At 41.2% G+C, this 21619-nt stretch overlaps 1 protein-coding gene across 1 annotated transcript; it reads left to right on the plus strand.

Annotated features, from left to right (window-relative positions):
• Positions 1-3233: 3233 nt before the first annotated feature.
• Positions 3234-3738, plus strand: LOC142167495 (uncharacterized). The gene is made up of 2 exons (XM_075227615.1): positions 3234-3403; positions 3471-3738. Exons 1-2 carry the CDS (start codon positions 3234-3236, stop codon positions 3736-3738), a joined length of 438 nt encoding a protein of 145 aa, XP_075083716.1.
• The last annotated feature ends 17881 nt before the right edge of the window (positions 3739-21619 follow it).

Consider the following 21619-nt stretch of genomic DNA (forward strand, 5'->3'; position numbering starts at 1 on the left):
CCATTTGAGATTACAGGAGATTGAGTCCTCAGATATCGAGGTCGATTATGTGTTCTAATGTGGCAGGGTTGTGCCAGTAGGTTATGGGAGAAGCTCACTATTCTCGTTATTCTATTTATCCAGGAGCAACGAAGATGTATCATGATATCAGGGGAATATACTGGTGGGACGAAATGAAGAAGGATATAACAGAGTTTGTTGCTCAGTGCCCAAATTGTTAGCAGGTTAAGATTGCGCATCAAAAACCCTATGGATTATTACAGGCTATAGAGATTCTGACTTGGAAATAGGAAGTGATTAATATGAATTTCATCATAGGCTTACCTCGTACCCAATGTAAGTTCGATGCTATATGGGTTATTGTCGATAGACTTACAAAAGCAGCCCATTTTCTGTCTGTCAGGACTACTTACTCAGTAGAGGATTATGCAAGGCTTTACATTAGGGAGATAGTACGACTTCATGGTGTCCCTATATCTATTATCTCAGATAGAGGTGCTCAGTTTACAGTTAATTTCTGGAGGTCCTTCCAAAAAGGATTTGGGACTCAGGTAAGTCTTAGTACAACATTTCATCCCCAGATAGACGGTCAGGATGAATGTACTATTCAGACACTGGAGGATATGCTATGGGCTTGTGTGATGGATTTCAGGGGTAGCTGGGATGATCATCTTCCACTTATTGAGTTTGCATATAATAATAGTTATCATTCCAGCATTCAGATGGCTTCATACGAAGCTCTTTACAGACGAAAGTGTAGGTCACCTATCGGATGGTTCGAGGTTGCAAAAACTAATTTAGTAGGACCATAGTTGGTACAACAGGTAGTTGAGAAGATTAAGTTTATACGGGAAAGGCTATTAGCAGCTCAGAGTCGTCAGAAGTCCTATGCAGATAACCGACGACGAGACTTGGAGTTTCAGGTAGATGACTGGGTATTCCTAAAGGTATCACCGATGAAAGGCGTTATGAGATTCGGTAATAAAGGAAAGCTTACCCCTCGGTACATTGGACCTTATAAGATTATACGCAGAGTAGGCCAAGTAGCATATGAGTTAGACTTGCCTTCCAAATTGGAGTATGTACCTTCAGTATTTCATATGTCTATGCTCCATAGGTGTATTGAAGATCCCTCTAAAGTCATTCCAGTTGACGATATTCAGGTTACAGAGCAAATATCATATGAGGAAGCTCCCATTGCTATACTAGATAGACAAGTTCGGAGATTAAGAACTAAGGATGTAGCTTCGGTTAAATTACTTTGGATTAACAATAATGTGGAGGAGATGACTTGAGAAGATGAAAAAGAAATGAAGACTAGGTATCCTCACTTGTTACCACTTCCGGGGGAGGATCAGACTGAGACATCATAGCCTTTAGTTACGTATATGGTACTTGATTCTTATGTTAGTTATTGTTATTTATCGGGTGAGGCCATTGGTGTTATTGATGATTGTGGCCCTGTATGGCTTTGAATTGTTGGGTTTTCTGTGTGACAAGTTGGTAGTAGTACCGTTACAAAGGAGACTCTTCCAAAATTACTATAGATTTCTAGAAGTTTAACATTCGAGGACGAATGTTTCTAAGGAGGGAAGATTGTTACACCCTGTGCGTCCCAAGGTGACGTAATGCATATGAGACTTTTTAATCATGATTTAAATGATTTTAAAGTCATAATATGTCTATATATGATATTTTGATAGAAAATATGAAGTTTGGGAAAAATCGGATTAAAGTTGCAGAAAAACCGACTAAGGATTTGCCTTGTAACAAAGCTTTTTGAGAAATACCTTTTGTGTGCTATATGAGGTCTTTTTGGGATATATTATATACCAAATTGAAGGTCTTGGAATGTAGTTTCCAATGCTCTTAACCGTTTGTTCATACGACACCCAAATACAATGTTATAAGCGTTAGAAGAAGGACCAATGCGAGGGTGCCAAGTAGCACCTTTTGACTTTTCAAACAAAATGGATATTTATATCCTTATCTTGTTTCTTTATTCAATTTTCAAGAACACAATCAAATAAGACCCCTAACTTTACTCTTAAGCTCTCTTCAAGAGCTTCAAACAAGATTATCATCCCGGGCATGGAATCAAGAAATGATAATATTAAAACGATCCCTACGACGTAAGTATCGCTATATCGCCTCTCTTTTTCTTTGTAGTTTGAGTTTTGGAAGGTAATTAATAGTTAAGAAAACGTGTAATTTCTGTATTTAAGTGTTTAAATATCAAGTAAGGTTGATAAATTCGTTTCCTAATAGTTAGAACTCACGGGACGGTCATCAGAAGCTGTAAGTTCTAGTTATTCACTTGTAGCAGACAGTTTTGTGAATTGTTTTGTGTTTCTGTTGGGCTGCGTGTTTTACTACTGTTTTGTGGAGTTTTGGAGGAGTAAGGTTGTGCAGAAACACCACATAAATGCAGGGTGTAGGGTTGGTCGTTCGTCGTAATATTCTCGGGCCGTTTGACACTATTACGGTGGTCGTTTTGTGTATGAAGAGATTGGGGTGTGTTGGGCTGTTTTGTAATATTTTGTTGTATATATAAGGTTGGAAAATAATGCATACATGTTGATATTGTTGTGTTTGGTGTTATCTTGAATTTGAAGCAAGTAAGGATTATAGGGGAGATGCTGCCCGTTTTAATACAAAATAAGCTTGTCGTTCGTTGTGTGATAGTTGTACCTTTCGTAACTTAATGATAGTATTATTAACGTTGTTTTAGATTAAGGTACTAAGAGGCGAGTTCAACTTGGTGATTGTAAAGATTGTGCTAAGGTATATTAAGTCTATCCCTTCTTTCCTTTTTGTCATGAACCATATGATGCAAGAAATGAGCAAGTACGAAACTTTCACAAATAATTCTATTCCTAGAAGTACTAGGGTCGTCCTATGTCCAGTATTCCCATATGTTTTATTCTAGTTATCTCATAACGGCCTTTCCAGTTTATTTACCCATGATAGTATGATACGAATGATACCTTGCGTTGGTACTCAGTTGAGTTAGGCATTGGGTGCCCGTCGCGGCCCTACGGTTTGGGTGGTGAAAGGTGGGCCATCGAATTCTATTAATTGGTATCAGAGAAGGTTCTTTCTATCAGGCTAATACTTAGAAAGGCCTCATGACCGCTTCGCCAAACTTCGAAGAAGGCCAGTCTACTTACAGACCACCTAGGTTCAACGGACAGTATTATGGATGGTGGAAGACTAGGATGCACGACTTCATCATGGCTGAAGATTCAGAGCTATGGGATGTCATCTTTGATGGTCCCTTTGTTCCTACCAAGAATCTTGGCGACCCAGCTGTAGCCATTCCCAAGACGAGGAAGGAATTCAATGACGCTGATCGAAAGGCCGTAGAAAAGAATTTTCGTGCGAACAGGATATCGGAATGTCAGTTTGTGGCCCTTTGTTTGTGGCATTGATCCCTTTGTTTGTGGCATTGATCCTGATGAATACAATAGGATATCGGCATGTCAGTCAACCAAGGAAATCTGGGAAGCCCTTCAGACAGCTCACGAAGGAACAACACAGGTTAAGCAATCCAAGATCGACATGCTCATAACTGAATACGAGCTCTTCAGGATGAAAGATGATGAATCCATCCAAGATATACATACTCGGCTCACCTATATCATTAATGAGCTTCACTCTCTTGGTGAAATTATTCCAAGAAACAAGCTTGTCAAAAAAACCTTAGTGTGCTGCCCAGTTCTTGGGAAAGCAAAGTGAACGCAATTACAGAGGCGAAGGACTTGCAGGAGCTAACCATTGATGAACTTGTCGGTAATCTGAAAATATATGAAATGAAGAAGAAGAAGAAGAAGGACAATGAAATAAGAGAACCCAAAAGGGAGAAGAACCCGGTCTTCAAGGCAGTCAACAATGATTCAAGTAGTGAGGATGGTGATATGGCTTACTTGACAAGAAGATTCCAGAAGATGGTTCGCAAGAATGGAGGCATTCGAAAAAGAGGAAGTTCAAGCCAAAATATTATGACCTTTATCGTAAATGTGGCAATCCAGGACACTTCATCAAGGATTTCCCTCTCCTAAAGTAAGATCAGTACAAAAAAAACTTTGACAAAGCAGCCAAGAGGAACCAGGTTCCTGATAAACGCTTCTAAGAGAAAGAATGCCGCTGACAATGTTGTAAAGCAAGCTCTTGCTGCACAGGGAGACTCCTCCAACAAATCTGAAGAAGAAAATGATCATGATGATAGTACAATGATGGAAGTGGAAAGTGAAGCAATTGGGTATGACTCAATCTTTGCCTTGATGGCTCAGTCTGATGATGATGAAGATGACAACGATGGTGAGGTAAATTTTCTGGATGTTCAGAGAAATCTGAAATCTTATTCTCCTAAAAAACTCATGCCTTTGGCAAATGTGTTGATTGATTCTTATTACAGTCTTATAAATGATAAAGATGCTTTAACTGTGGAGTTAGGAGAAGCATAATAAACCAGAGATGACTTAGTAATCGTTGTTGTTAATTTAAAGGAAACAATTGAGAACCTGAAGAAAGAGAAGGATGCCTTAGATGAAAAAATTGCAAATATAGAACATGAAAGAGATGATCTAATGGTCATTGTGGTAGACCTAAAAGAGACCTTTGAGTGTGTAAGAAAGGAAAAAGAAGTCTTAGCTAAGAGAGTTACAAACATTGAGCATGAGAGAGATGACCTATTAGTGGTGATAGTGGACTTGAAGGAAACAATTAGGGAACTTAAAATGTAGAGTAGGCCTGAAAATTCTCAAAAGGGAAAGGAAGTTGCAAGTGAGGCACATATTAAACTTGAAAGTGAGTTAAATTCAGTGAAGTCTAGTCTGTGTGCTGAGCTTAAGAAAAAACAAACAACTTCAGGAAGAACTAGGTAGAATGAAGTGTGATATTGAAAAATCTCTCAAGTGGACTTGGTCCTCTGATGCTATCATTGTCATGTACACCAATAATGGGGGAAACAGGCAGGGGAATGGGTTCCAAAGGGAAAAGATTTCCTACAACCCTCATAGCAAGTACGTTACTTTACCTGACAATTGGCTTTGCACTCACTGCGGTAACACTTGCCACTTTAAAGAAAACTGTATGGCCAGATTTCAGTCACAACAGAAAAATAAAGTTTTTGCTAAAAGTGTAACTACTGGTAGAGAACCTGGTCCCTCATATAAAAAACGCATAATGCCTGCTTGGACCAGAAGATCCCTCATTCACCCCTTTCCTCATTACAAGAGACCCAAACTCGTTTGGGTTCACAGAGAACAGTGAAAGGAAGCATCCTACAATGGTACATAGATAGTGGCTACCCAAAGCATATGTGTCATACCCCAACCTCGGGGAGCGCGGCCGGCGCTCAACCGAGTGAACCCGATCGAGCAAGCCTATTAAACCTTTCCTACCCGACTAATTCATAATCCAAAAAGAGGAACGCATCACTATTTGTAAAATAGAGGAGATATCAGTTATATAAATATATAAACGTTGCTAGTTCATTTTTCCTTATATACGTTATGCCATAGTTGAGTTTCCAAAATACAACTCGATCCAACGACCACCCCAACATACATACATGACCTACATAAACGTTTACGGAGCCTCTATGGGTACAATAGAGTAACATGACAATGCCAGCAACAAGGCCCCGGCTATACATCAAAATATGAAAACTTATACAAAAGAAGGACTACATGACCCCTGGGAGGAATGGGGCTCACCAAGACTGCTGTGAGGAGAGAAAGAGAGCACCACTATCTGCGATCGACACTATCTGCGATGGAACCACCTACATCCATTTAAAGATGTAGCTCCCCCAGTAAAAGGGACGTTAGTACTGTCGAATAGTACTAGTATGTAAGGCAAACACCAATCTTAGTAGAATGAACAGTGAACAGAGAGAAGGCAGTCATAATAATCAATAAGTACTTCACAGAAATACAAAGAAACACCAAGTAAGGATCACATAGTTTCCAATTCAATCTTTCCATCTTTTTATGTTAATAATCTTTAGTGCCAAAGCTACAACTCACAATGCCAACGTGTTTTTACACGGAGTCCGGTCTCGGCCTGACCGGCTAAGCCATCTCAAGTGAGACATACCTCTTTCAATTGTTCATTCAAATTCACATTTCTTTCCCATCTTTCGTTACATGGCACAAACAGCCTCATTTGTTAAGTAGTTCTTGGCACTTGGGAACATTTTACCATTCAAGTCTTTCCCTTTTTATTCGTTCAAATAACATCATCATTCATGTCGATAAGTACCATCACATAAGGCATTCCAGACATAAGGGAAAGAGCTTGGAAAATCATAATTACGTTCTCAAATTGCATGATGACATGGTAACCATCTAAAACAATTAGGGAACATGAATCTTTCAACCCAACACACTAAGGCAAACAATTCTAGTATGATCAAAGTTGGAACTTACACTTATTATTCGGACACCATGAGTTCGATTCTAGGAAGAAGAGAGTTATACATACCTCAATTACGCTTCTTTAGACTCTATAATTATCCGGAACCCTTAGCAAACTCAATCTATTTTAGCAAAATACAAATTGAACCCAAAATTAGGAAAACGTTCATGGTTCTAGTTCACTTTATATTTTTCCCACACTCTTTATCACATGCATGCAAGATGAACCACCCTCATACCCATGAAGTATCACACTAATACCCCATTAGCTATGTTTGAAATTAAGTGTTGGGGTTATGAAGTCTTACCTTTTTGGATGAAGAATTTGGTGCTCTACTTGAATATTTCCAAGCTTTGAGTGATGGTTGAAGATTAATTGATGAAAATTAGGCCCTCCCTCTAGAACCCTCTCTCTCTCACTCTAGAAATATCAGAAATGAGCTTCAAAATAGACTAAAGGGGTGTTTTAACGGAATGGGGGTCGGGTTTTAAATTAAGAAAATGGGTGCCCCGACACAGGTCTACAGTCGCACATGCAACCGCATAATTGTTATGCGGCCCGCAAAGTGACCGCAAAAATGGCCCTCAGGGGCCTGAACGTTCGGCCCAGGTATGCGGTCCGCAAACTAGTTCTGCGGTCGCATAATGCACTGCAGAACTCCCTTCGCAAAAACCCAAGAGGGATTATGCGACCGATATGTGGTCCACATAGTTGTTATGCGGTCGCATAATCAACCGCAAAGCTGACCTCAAATTGTCCAACTTACTGCTTCACTCTGCGGCCATTATGCTGTTCGCAGAGTGATTATGCGGCCGCATAATGGGCCGCAGAAACGCATTCTTCTGCGAAACATTTTCCTCTCAGTCCGTAGGGTACTGTTCAATCCAAAAAGTCCGAACAAGAATTTCTACTATAATAGCGCAGGAATCTACCTTGGCGCCACAAAACCCTGAGTTTTTGATTTAAATTTTTACGGGTCCTTACATCCTCCCCCACTTAAGATCATTCATCCTCGAATGATGATCAAGGTTTGCTTAACACTGTTTTAGTTGTACCACATACCATCAGCCCCAAATTTGCCTAACTTCCTAATTTTCTGAAAATTTCGCCAGAGCTTCCTTTGTATTTAGGCTTATCCACCTGTCAGAGAGCCCTCGAAAAACACCTTAGCAACATATATAGAATTAAATGACACAGTAGAATGCAAAATAACACCAACAGAAGCCTCATAGGGGACATATAACTAGAAAGGAGTGTCTTTATATTAGCCGAACAAGTGATACAAAAATTTTTTTTGGGGGGGGGGGGGCAACTTTATAGAGCTATTACATGGATATTCAAATAAATGAGGGTACTTCTTTTTTATTTCATTCTCCGCTTCCCAAGTAGCTTCTTCGACTTGCTAGTTTCGCCATAATACCTTTACGGATGCAATTTTTGTGTTCCTCAACTTCCGGACCTGTCTATCAAGGATAGCAACCGGAATCTCTTCATACGACAATTCTTCACTAACCTCGATGGTCTCAACCGTCATGATAGCGGACGGATTTCCAACTACCTTCTTCAACATGGACACATGGAATACCGGATGCACTAATGACATCTCAGGTGGTAGATTAAGCTTGTACGCCACCTGACCTATCCTTTGAGTGATTCTATACGGCCTGACATACCTCGGACTTAATTTCCCTTTCTTTCCAAACCGCATGATCCCCTTCATGGGAGATACTTTCAAGAACACCTAATAATCTTCCTTGAACTCTAAGTCTCTGCGAAGAACATCCGAATAGGATTTTTGACGACTCTGAGTAGTTTTCGATCGCTCTTTTATGATCTTAACCTTTTCCATAGCCTGATTCACAAGGTCTAGTCCTATTAGTTCAGCTTCCCAAACCTCGAACCACCCAATCGGCGATCTACATCTTCTACTATACAAGGCCTCAAACAGCGCCATCTGAATAATTGCATGGTAGCTGTTGTTATAAGCAAACTCTATGAGCAGCAAATGATCATCCCAGCTACCCTTCAAGTCGAGCACAAAAGCACGCAACATGTCCTCAAGCGTCTGAATAGTCCGCTCTGCTTGCCCATCAGTCTGTAAATGGAAAGCCGTGCTAAGATTTACCTGCGTACCCAAACCTTGCTGAAATTTCTTCCAAAAATTAGTTGTGAACTAGGCCCCTCGATCGGAAATGATGGAAACTGGAGTGCCATGAAGCCTGTCTATTTCCTTGATATACAATTGAGCATATTGTTCCGCAGTGTCGGTGGATTTAACTGGCAAGAAGTGCGCTGATTTCGTCAGTCGATCCATGATCACCCATATTGAGTCAAACTTACGCGGAGTGCGCGGTAACCCTACCACAAAATCCATATTGATCATTTCCCATTTCCACATTGGAATTTCTATACTCTGTGCTAACCCACCGGGCCTTTGATGCTCGGCCTTCACCTATTGACAGTTTGAACATTTTGCCACAAAGTCCACCACACCCCTCTTCATGTCATTCCACCAGTAAACTTCCTTGAGATCATGATACATTTTTGTAGAACCTAGGTGCCCGGAATATCTAGAAGTATGAGCTTCTGCCATGATTCTTTCCTGAAGACCATCTACGTTTGGAACACATAACCGCCCTTGGTATCGTAATGTACTGTCATCCACGTCAAGAGGAAAGGCCGTAGTCTTGTGTTTATGAATCCCCTCCTTCAGTTGTACCAACACTGGATCATTGTATTGCTTCTCCTTGACCTCCGTTACAAGCGATGATTCTGCCCTATTTCGCACAATCACTCCCCCTTCATTAGAGTCCGCAAGACGAACTCCCAAACTAGCCAACTGGTGAACCTCCCGGGCCAAGGGCCTTTGACATGCCTCCAAGTGAGCCAAACTACCCATAGATTTCTAACTAAGAGCATCCGCCACCACGTTAGCTTTCCCCGGATGATACAAAATGTTTCCGTCGGCGCCATTCTATAAGGTGGAATGGATATAGGCTGCGTGCCTGGCATCACATCAATCCCAAAATCAATCTCCCTGTCTGGAGGAATTCCAGGGAGCTCATTCGGAAAGACATCGGGGAATTCATTCACAACAGATTCAAGGGTAGGCACCTCAGTAGTGGTGTCTGTAACTCGGACCAAATGATAAATATACCCCTTCCTGACCATCTTTGTAGCTTAAGGTAAGAAATAAACCTACCTTTTGGCATAACATTATTCCCCTCCCACTCAACAGCTGGCTCGTTAGGAAACTCAAGCCTTATAATTCTGGTTCGGCAATCGAGTTTGGCGAAACATGAATAAAGCCAGTCCATTCCCACTATTACATCAAAATCAATCATCCCCAACTCAATGAGATCAACCATGGTATCTCAACCACGCACCATGACAACACAATCTCTATAAACACGCACGACCGTAATAGACTCACTTACCGGAGTAGATACAGAGAACGGCTCATGAAGCTATTCCGGTTCTATCCCGAAGCTCGTAGCAACATAAGGAGTAACATAGGACAAAGAAGATCCGGGATCAATAAGGGCATACACGTCATGAGATTGAATAGTCAATATACCTGTGAAGACATCTGGGGAAGCCTCTGCACTCTGTCGACCACTCATAGTATAGAATCGGCTGGGTCCTCCCGAACTATGTGCACTACCCCTAGCTGCACCACACCCTGTGGGTGCTGGAGAGCCTCGAGCTAGAGGGGGTGCTGAAAATGTAGCAGCTGTAGGACTGGATGACTGAGTTGTGCCCCTACCTGCACCCTGACAGAATGCACGACACTCCCTCTGAATATAGCCTTTCATTCTGCATCCGTAACATACTGGCATGTCCAGGTAGTAGACTCCTAAATGTGTACTCCAACTTTTAGGGCATGGGACCCTTTGCTGCTGCTGGAATCTCCCTCCTGATCGGTCCTGATGGTGGGACCCCCTGCTGCCCTGACTGGGCCTAAAGTGACTCCCCTGCTACTGGTCGTGCCCTGATGGCGGGGCACTAGCTGAAGACTGAGCATAAGATTGGGACGGCCCTGATGATCCTCCCCGAAAAGCTGATCTCCCACCTCCGAACGAATCCCCAAGGTTGCTTATTGATTGGGCCCTACTACTACCTTCTCGTTCCATTTTGATCTTTAATTTTCGAGCCTCTGTAGCTTGGACAAATGCCACCATCTTTCCATAGTTCATGTCAGAATTTAGAGCAGCTGTGGGAGCCTCATTTATAACCAAAGGGATAAGGCCCTGCATAAATCGACGCACCCTAGCCTCCATAGTCGGCATCATATGAACAACATACTTTGACAGGCACACGAACTCCATATGATACTCCCACACACTTTTACTACCCTGTTTAAGGGTCTCAAACTCCACAGCACGGGCTGCCTTAGTCTCGGCAGGCAAGAAATGGTCTATGAAGGCATCCGCAAACTCACTCCATCCCGCCGGAGGGCTCCCCTCCTCACGGGAATCTTCCCACATCTCAAACCAGGAATATGCCACCCCTTTCAGATGATAGGAGGACAACTCTACTCCCTCTGTCTCCGTAGCACGCATAACTCAGAGAGTCTTATGTATCTCATCAATAAAATCTTGAGGGTCTGCCCCGGAATCAGTACCTGTGAATACTGGAGGGTCTAACTGAAGGAACCTGTTTACCCTGGAACCAGAAGAATCTCCTTGCAAGCTAAATGAGGTGGGTGCAACATTTGACCTCTGAGCCTGGGAAGCTACTAACTGAGTCAGCATCTGAATAGCTCCCCTAAGATCCCCATTAGAAATACCAGGACCAGGAGCTGGGGCTGGAGGTGGAACATGTAAATCGGTGGGAGGGATTAAGGCACCCTCCGCGGGTGTAGGAACTGGGGTAGTATGTTCTGGAGTAGACGAATCATGCAGTGTGATAGTATGGGGATTGTCCTCACCTGCATTATCAAGTAAGGGATCAACAACCACTCATGGGGTGGTATTGGCTTCTTGGCCAATTATCGCTCTCTTCTTAGGTGCCATTTACTGAAAGTTAGAACAATGCACGAGTTAGGGGAAAACAACCTCACGTTCCGCTCTATCGCACGATATAAAACAACAATGAAGGGTATCATTCTTAAATGTCGAAGTAGCCCCCTAATTATAGATGTGGTCGACAACACATCGATAAGAAGAGCTCTACTAGACACGGCTCCGAGACATCCTGGGACGTTTAAAAACCTTAGGCTCTGATACCAAGTTTGTCACGCTCCAACCTCGAGGAGCGCGGTCGGTGCTTAACCGAGTGAACCCGGTCGAGCAAGCCTATTAAACCTTTCCTACTCGACTCATTCATAATCCAAAAAGAGGAACACATCACTATTTGTAAAACAAGGGAGAGATCAGTTATATAAATATATAAATGTTGCTAGTTCATTTTCCCTTATATACGTTATGCCATAGTTGAGTTTCCAAAATACAACTCGATCCAACGACCACCCCAACAAACATACATGACCCACATAAACGTCTACAGAGCCTCTAAGGGTACAAGAGAGTAATATGACAATGCCGGCAACAAGGCCCCGACTATACCTCAAAATATGAAAACTTATACAAAAGAAGGACTACATGACCCCTGGGAGGAATGACCAAGACTGCTGTGAGGAGAGAAAGACAGTACCACTATCTGCGATCGGCACTATCTGCGATGGAACCACCTACATCCATTCAAAGATGTAGCGTCCCCGGCAAAAGGGACGTTAGTACTGTCGAATAGTACTAGTATGTAAGACAAACACCAATATTAGTATAATGAATAGTGAACAGAGAGAAGGCAGTCATAATAATCAATAAGTACTTCACAGAAATACAAAGAAATACCAAGTAAGGATCACATAGTTTCCAATTCAATCTTTCCATCTTTTAGGTTAATAATCTTTAGTGCCAAAGCCACAACTCACAATGCTAACGTGTTTTTACACGGAGTCCAGTCTCGGCCCGACCGGCTAAGCCATCTCAAGTGAGACATAACCTCTTTCAATTGTCCATTCAAATTCACATTTTTTTCCCATCTTTCGTTACATGGCACAAACAACCTCATTTATTAAGTAGTTCTTGGCACTTGGGAACATTTTACCATTCAAGTCTTTCCCTTTTTATTCGTTCAAATAACATCATCATTCATGTCGATAAGTACCATCACATAAGGCATTCCACACATAAGGGAAGAATCTTCGAAAATCATAATTACGTTCTCAAATAGCATGATGACATGGTAACTATCTAAAACAATTAGGGAACATGAATCTTTCAACCCAACACACTAAGGCAAACAATTCTAGTATGATCAAGTTGGTACTTACACCCATTATTCGGATACCATGAGTTCGATTCTAGGAAGAAGAGAGTTATACATACCTCAATTGCACTTCTTTAGACTCTAAAATTATCTGGAACCCTTAGCAACCTCAATATATTTTAGCAATATACAAATTGAACCCAAAATTAGGAAAACTTTTATGGTTCTAGTTCACTTTTTATTTTTCCCACACTCTTTATCACATGCATGCAAGATGAACCACCCTCATACCCATGAAGTATCACACTAATACCCCATTAGATATGTTTGAAATTAAGCGCTGGGGTGATGAAGTCTTACCTTTTTGGATGAAGAATTTGGTGCTCTACTTGAATATTTCCAAGCTTTGAGTGATGGTTGAAGATTAATTGATGAAAATTAGGCCCTCCCTCTAGAACCCTCTCTCTCTCACTCTAGAAATATCATAAATGAGCTTCAAAATAGACTAAAGGGGTGTTTTAACGGAATGGGAGTCGGGTTTTAAATTAAGAAAATAGGTGCCCGACACAGGTCTGCAGTCGTATATGCGTCCGCATAATGGTTATGCGGTCCGCAAAGTGACCGCAGAAATGGCCCTCAAGGGCCTGAACTTTCGGCCCAGGTATGCGACCAATATGCGGTCCGCATACTTGTTCTGCGGTCGCATAATGCATCGCAGAACTCCCTCCGCAAAAACCCAAGAGGGATTATGCGACCGATATGCGGTCCGTATTGTGGTTATACGGTTGCATAATCGACCGCAAAGCTGACCTCAAATTGGCCAACTTACTGCTTCACTCTACGGCCATTATGCGGTCCGCAGAGTGATTATGCGGTCGCATAATGGGCCGCAGAAATGCGTTCTTCTGCAAAACATTTTCCTCTCAGTCCATAGGGTACTATTCAATCCAAAAAGTCCGAACAAGAATTTCTATTATAATAATGCAGGAATCTACCTTGGCACCACGAAACCCCGAGGTTTTGGTTTAAAATTTTACGGGACCTTACAATATGACTGGAAGTACAAATGATTTCCTTTCACTCAAGGCCCTACAATGAGGGAGTGTATCCTTTGGAAATGGCAAGAAAGGATACATTCTGGGAGTTGGAAGGATTGGGAAGTCTCTCTCACACTCAATCGAAAATGTGTAATATGTGAATGTGTTGAAGTATAGCTTGCTAAGTATTTCCCAGATCTGTGACAAGGGAAACAAGGTGGAATTTGTGTCAAAAATATGTACAGTCACAAACCTAGTGACTGGTGAGGTGGTGCTAGTGGCAAGAAGATAAAAAATATCTATGTTGCTGATTTTGAGTCTCTGCAGAATGGTGATCTGAGCTGTCTAAGTGTTGTTGATGATGGTGCTGAATTATGGCATAGGAGGCTTGGTCATGCAAGCTTCACGTTGCTGAATAAATTGGTCAGTAAGGACCTGGTTCGTGGTCTGCCCAAGTCAAGCTTCAAGGATCACAAAGTGTGTGATGCATGTGTAAAAGGCAAGCAAGTCAGATCCTCATTCAAGCCCAAAAAGAAAGTCAGTACCTCAAGGCCACTTGATCTTCTTCACATGGATCTATGTGGACCTATGTCTTATGAAGGTTCCATGAAGAGGAGGAAGGAAGTACATCTTTGTGATAGTGGATGACTACTCCAGATTCACCCGGACCTTGTTTCTCAGAACCAAGGATGAAGATTTTGAAGTGTTCGTTGCTTTTGTCAAAGATCCAAGTAAATATGGGTAATAAGATAGCCTGCATCAGGTCTGATCATGGGACAGAGTTTCACAATGCCAAATTTGATGAGTTCTGTACTAAAAATGGTATCACTCACAATTTCTCAACTCCAAGAACACCTCAACAAAATGGTGTTGTGGAAAGGAAGAATAGAACTCTTGAAGACATGGAAAGGACAATGATGATTGACAGTGGGATTGCAAAGAATTTCTGGGCAGAAGTTGTCAACACTGCTTGCTACTTGGTGAACAGTGCTTTGTTCTCAACAATGGAAAGGAAGCTCTTGAAAAATTCGATGCCAAAAGTGATGAAGGAATCTTTATGGGATACTCATCTCAAAGCAAAGCTTACAAAGTATACAATAAAAGGACTCAATGTGTTGAGGAAAGTATACATGTGATCTTTGATGAATCTCACCTCTCCTGTGAGAAGGACAGACATGCTAATCAAGATGGAGAACCTTTATCTATTCTAGGAGAAGTTATTGACATGGAAAATGAAAAGGCAGACATGATGAATCATGTAAAGGAATCCAGTGAAGATGATGCGAGTACACCTCCATCTATTGGAGAGAAACCCGGTCCCCTGATCACACCAACTGAAGCTGAAAATAGAGTTGTTGATGGAGTCCAAGGTACTCCACTTGCTGAAGTAAAAAGTGCCCAAGAACCTCAGTCAGACATACATAGGTCCTCTACCAATGAGATTCAGGTACCAAATTGGAAGCACAAAAGCTCACATCCTCTTGACAATATAATCACCCCTCTTGACTCAGGAGTTCAAACCAGATCAAAAGCAAGAAGCTAACTTGCCTTTTCAGCCTTTATTTCCCAAATAGAGCCCAAAAATATCAAAAATGCATTGAAAGATACAGACTGGATCACAGCCATACAAGAGGAGCTGCATCAATTTGAAAGAAAAAAGGTATGGCACCTGGTTCCTTAACCTGCAAATCGAACTATCATAGGGACCAGGTAGGTATTCAAGAACAAACTTGATGAGTTTGAAAATACAACAAGAAACAAGGCAAGGCTTATAGTTCAAGGCTACAATCAGGAAGAAGGGATTGATTATGATGAAACATTTGCTCCAGTTGATCGAATGAAAGCTATTAGAATTCTTATTGCCTTTGCATCTCATATGGAGTTGACATTGTTCCAAATGGATGTCAAAAGTGCATTTCTAAATGGCTACTTGAAAGAAGAAGTTTATGTCAGGAAGCCTCCTGGATTTGAGTGTCACGTGCAACCTGAGCATGTATTCAAGTTGGACAAGACATTGTATGGGCTAAACCAGGCTCCTCGGGCTTAGTATGAAAGGTTATCAAAGTTTCTTCTAGAACAAGAAGGAAAATTGACAACACTCTTTTTCTAAAGAAACAAGGGAGGAACCTGCTCATTGTTCAAGTATATGTTGATGATATCATTTTTGGAGCCACAACTGACTCTCTTTGTGAAGACTTTGCAAAATTCATGGGGAGTGAGTTTGAGATGAGTGTGATGGGAGATATTAATTTCTTCCTGGGACTTCAAGTGAAGCAATCTCAAAAGGGAATAATGATAAGTCAGCAGAAGTACATTAAAAAGTTGCTAAAAAGGCTTGACATGGAAACATCAAAAGTTATTGACACTCCTATTGCCACAGCTACTCATCTAGACATAGATGAACCTGGTTCTCCTGTAAATCAGACCATGTATAGGGGGATCATAGGGTCACTCTTGTATCTCACTGCAAGCAGACCATATATTGTGTTTAGCGTAGGCCTTTGTGCAAGATTTCAATCCAATCCAAAGGAATCTCATCTGAAGGCTGCCAAGAGAATATTGAGATATCTCAACGGAACGCAAAACCTGGTTCTCTACTATGCCTCAGGTGACAGCTTTGATCTTATTTGGTATGCTGATGCTGATTATGCAGGATATCTGGTGGACAGGAAAATCACGTCTGGAATGGCACATTTCCCGGGTTCTTGCCTAATCTCGTGGGGTACAAGGAAGTAAAACTCAGTGGCACTCTCAACTGCAGAAACAAAATATGTAGTAGTTGCTTCTTGCTGTGCTCAATCGTTGTGGATTAAGCAGCAGCTGGAAGACTTTGGAGTGTTCTCAGATTGTGTGCCTCTCCTATGCGACAATAGAAGTGCACTCAATATGGCCAAAAATCCAGTCCAACATAAGAGAACCAAGCACATTGATGTGCATCACCACTTCCTCAGAGACAATGTTAAAAAGGGACTCATTTGCATGAAATTATGCAGCATAGAAGATCAGATTGCAAACATATATACCAAGGCCTTGAGTAGAGAAAATTTTGAATGAAATCGTCTGGAACTGGGGTTGATAAAGCCCAACTGAGAACCTGGTCCCTCGATGATTGGCTATGAAAGAAATGTTAGGTAAAATTAGCTAAAAAGTGTTTTCTAGCAAAGTCTAACTCATCTCTATACAGTTACAGATAGACACGCATGATGATTACAGAGCAAATAGGCAGTCGATGCAGTACGCGCTGGTAAAAAGGGCAAAGCTTATAGATGCAGGATTAGTCAGGGAACCTGGTTCTCCTAACATAGGTTAGCAGTTTCACTGTTCTCTCATGCACAATTTTGAACGGTTAAAACAAGTGCCACATCAACAGTGTGTCAATTTCTTTTCTTTGTGTCTTGTGAACCCAAACGTCTCACCCGTTAGAAATCGACCCGACTCCCAAAACTGCCACCTTTTCTTAACCGGTCCCTTATCAATCTTAAATACATCCATCACTGTCATAACTCCTCACATCAAACGTTAAAATTTTCCTTCTTCTTTCTCTCCTTCAAACTACCCATCTCTTCTCCTCAACTCATCACTTCTCTCCATCGCTGAAAATCACAAAACCTCAAGTGTTCCAAGTGACACCCCTATTGAGTCCTCAGCCATTCAAACACCGATTTTAGACTTCTCCCTCAACACCACCACTAGACAAAACCCTAGGTCAGAGCCACCCCCACACTCTGTTTCCTCTCCTACCCAATTGAGTTATGGTTCTCATAGAAGTCGCAAAATCACAACTCCTAAAAGATTTGTGGGTAGAAGCTCTCCTCCTGCCTCGCCAGAAAAATTGGGTGAAAAAGGTCCTGTTGATGAAGAAGAGAACCAGGAAATCTCTAGGCTTCCTTTGGATGAAGGCTCAAATGTAGATCCAACTACTGGTTTTGAGAATGCTTCAGTTCACAATCTTGAGCCTACAGGTACAACTTCTTCTTCTTCTTCTGCGATTTCAATGGAGTTACAAGAGAAAGAAGCAATGGAGAACATGCTATATATAGCTAATGAAGGGGTTGTTATAGAAGGAAGTGCGGATAGGTCTGAGGCTCAGGGGGAAGAGTCTAAGACTGTGGTAGAGTGTAGAGAGCTTGTGCATGTTGAACAGTCGGCACAGGACAATACTACTGGGATCCCAAATAAGGGACCTGATCCTTCCTCAGAGGATCCAACTCAGGGGTCCTCTCAAAAGCCCCAGGTCAGTATTGATCCTTCTCCCTCACCTCATTTCGATGTTGAGCCTTTATCCGTGGTCATGCCTGAGATGAGATCTAATTTTGAATAAGTAGTTGGGGAAAGTGAAGAGGATTCTGATGATATGCCAATTGCTAGATTGACTAGGCATAGACCAATGGTTGCTCAAGAGTCTACTCCTAAGTGACCTACTACAAGGTTGCAAAGGAAGGAGGCTCTTGAGTCTGCGCTTAAGAACAGCCAAGCTAAGTCAAGGTGAAGAAAATTAGTGAAAGATGAGAAAGTTGTGAGCGAGAAGACAATGCTAGTTGTGAATGTGGATGATGAAGTAGAAGAGGAACCTGGTTCCTTGACTAGAAAGTGCTCACAGAAGCATGGTCTCCCCAAGCCTAAAAGGGGATCTTCTGTGTCTGCTGAAAGTCTGAACAAGTCTGATGATGTTGTTTCTAGTGAAAATGTGGTGAAAGAATCTGGTAATAAGTTGGTAGAAGAGTCTGCTGTCAGGGTGATGGAAGAATTGGGTGAAAAGTATGTGAAGTCTGATAAAAAGGAAAGAATGTTCGCAAGTCTGCTAAGAGAAAAGCTGATACTGATGATGAACCTGGTTCCTCAAAGAAGGCCAAAGTTGGTGAACCAAAGAGTGGTGGGAAAGAGAAGTTAAGGAATCAAAAGTTGCAATGGGGCCACACATTTGCCCCTGACATTTTGGAGGAGGCTGGTATGAGACAGCTGGTTGAAATTTGTGAGTTTCAACAGTGGACACATTTGTTCACAAGTGATTCTCCAAAGGTGTATGAGGACGAAGTTCAAAGTTTTTATGCCGAACTCTTCAAAGTTGAGGATGATCACATCTGCGTGCTGGTGAATGGAGTTGATATGGTAATGGACTTTGCTTTGTTGGGATCTGTTCTGGGTGTGCCTGCTGAAGGGCTGTCTAGTGATCAGGGATCTAGGATGTTGTTCTCAAAATTTCAGAATCCCCATCCTAAAGAACAGAGTAGTTCAACAAGGGGAACGGGTACAGAAGAAGGCCCTCCTTCCAGTGTATCAAATGCTATTTGAGATGGTGAACAAAGTCTTGCTCCCTCGTGCTGAGAGAAGATCTATCACTTCTCCTGCAGACCTGTTCCACATCGAAGCACTGGACAACTTCACTACCATCAACCTGCTTGGGATCATGATATAGCACATGCAGAAAGTGGCAGATTTTAAAGATGGTAATCATGGGATGCCTTATGGGTTCCTTCTCACCAAGGTTTTTGAGTACTTCAACGTTACTCTGGGACAAGCTAAAGTGGGCACTAAGAATCAAGCTTTCTCCAAGTCCACTCTGGAAGAATGTGAGTACATTGATAGGGATGGAGGATTTGGAAGCACTTCTGCCATTTCTCAGCTGATCAACGCTCAGAACAGTGCTATTGCTGATATAAGGCAGTTGAAAGCAAGGAATGCTATTCTTGAGAGTCTGTTGAGTTAGAGGCACCTAGTTCCAGTATCTCTCAAAGTGAAGAAGTTGCCCGTCTGACCAAGGAAAATGTTGAGCTCAAGAAGCAGGTGGAGGACCTGAAAGAGAAACTGCTCAATGAGCAAATGTCGGCAAATGCTCGAATGGATCTCGTCCTCCAAACCCTTGCCTCTGCCTCTAAGCTCTCTCTTTCCAGTGCTCCCTAAACAGCGTCCCCTCAGTGTCAAGTCTTAAGTATTTGTTTCCTATAATTAATTTTTTTTTAATGTTTGTGGTATTTGTTTTTGTTGTTCTGAATTGTGGATGGTTGTCAGTAATATTGACTCTGCTCCCTGTTTTCAAATCCAAATTATTTAATGGAAGCTTTTCCCTTTTTGCTATATATGCCTTGTCTTTATGCTTTATTTTTAATCATGCTGTGTGCATACAAACGGCATGAGTTAACTCAAGCTAGACTTCTTTCTGCTATAAGCCTGTTACTAATCTTTTTATGATGCCAAAAGGGGAAAAAATAATTCAGGGGGAACAGGATGGAAAATTGATTCAGGGGGGAATTCAGGAAATGCTGGTTCTTAGGGGAAACTTGAATTATAAGTTTGTCATCATCAAAAAGGGGAAAATTGATAGGATATATGTATATCCCTGTTATGAGGCTAAATGTATATCCGTGTTATGTTTTGATGATCTAACAAACTTACTGTTAAGAACCAGATAAAGAACATGTTATACATTCTCAAGACCTTAAGACCAAAAGGTTCCAGCTTGGGATATGGTTCAACTCTTCAGAGTCAAAGGAACAACAGAAGGAACATATAGTTACCGTTTCCCGAGGAAACTGCACAAGTCAACTGCCCCAGCTGTAAAGTTGCTGCCTGCACACGCTATAGTGCAGAAACAGTGCAGCAGTCAACTTTATGGAGAGTATCTTTTACCTACCTTGCTTACATCATACTAGTGATATCACAAATGCATTATTAAAATTAAGGAAGGTAAAATAAATCACTTGAACACTTAGAGAATTTACTCAAGCACACTCACTGTGATTGATCATTAAGAAAATGATTCTCAAATACATCAAGAACAAAGAACAACACTATTACGGACCAGTTCCCCATATCAAGTTATTGTATGTCCTAAGATGAGTTGTAACTTTGTAATAGTTCTTCAATTGTAATTTTTACTTAGCTTGTTTAGAAGCATTCCGTAGGAAACCCTTTGTAAATCATAAACCATTGTGTTTGTGTCTTGGTTAGAGTTAGTCGAGTTGTAAAGTCTTTGTATAGAGTTATTATAAAGTGGCTTGTAATAGTATGTTACAAGTTAGTGAGGGATTAAGAGGTTAATTCCTAGGTTGCATAGGTTGTAATCTGAAAGTTGCTAAGTAGTGAAGTTTAAATCCTACAAAGGTAGGTCGTGATTTTTAATCCCGTTGAGCTGGAAATTTTTCACGTAAAAACTCTCAGTGTTATTTACTTTTTGCTAGTTCGTGTAATCTGTGGAAACTAATAGAGAACCTGGTTCTCTATATAGTTTGGTGGACCCTTGAATTCTATCAGATGTGAATTGATGCTCTCATCAGGGGGAGTTAATACGCGTTGTACTCTTTTTCCCTTACAAGATTTTGTCCCACTGGATATTTCCCTCTAGGTTTTTAACGAGGCAACCAAAAGGCGTAATTCTAAATATGTATACTCTTTTTCCTTTTCTAGATTTTTTTTCCAACTAGGTTTTATTTTAGTTAAGGTTTTAACGAGGCACATTATCTGTTGAATAGACATTCAAGGGGGAGTGTTATAAATAGAGTTTTATTTAAGGTGAATGTCTATATTTTAGAGAGATTTTAGGAATTTTACTTGGTGGCTAAGTCACTCTTTCCCTATAAATAGAGGGGTCATATTCCATTGTAATTGATCCCATATCAATAAGAATTCTCTCTCCCTACTTTTCTCTACAATACTCTTCTTCTTTTATTGTTTTATAATAGGACGCGAGTTTTTTTAATCTCGATATGTGGTATTAACTGAAATATCCAAAGGTACATTTAATTTTACTCGGTGAAAAACAACACATTTAAAATTTGCAACATATTCAATTTCTTCATTTTTCTTTTTGTGTGAAAAAAGGAGTTTCTCACTACGTCCCTCAAAAAGGGAACTGGAAATGTATTCAGCAAAAGCAGGTAAAGAAATGA

The sequence above is a fragment of the Nicotiana tabacum genome, chromosome 2 (assembly GCF_000715075.1).
Source record: "Nicotiana tabacum cultivar K326 chromosome 2, ASM71507v2, whole genome shotgun sequence".
Classification (NCBI taxonomy): domain Eukaryota; kingdom Viridiplantae; phylum Streptophyta; class Magnoliopsida; order Solanales; family Solanaceae; genus Nicotiana; species Nicotiana tabacum.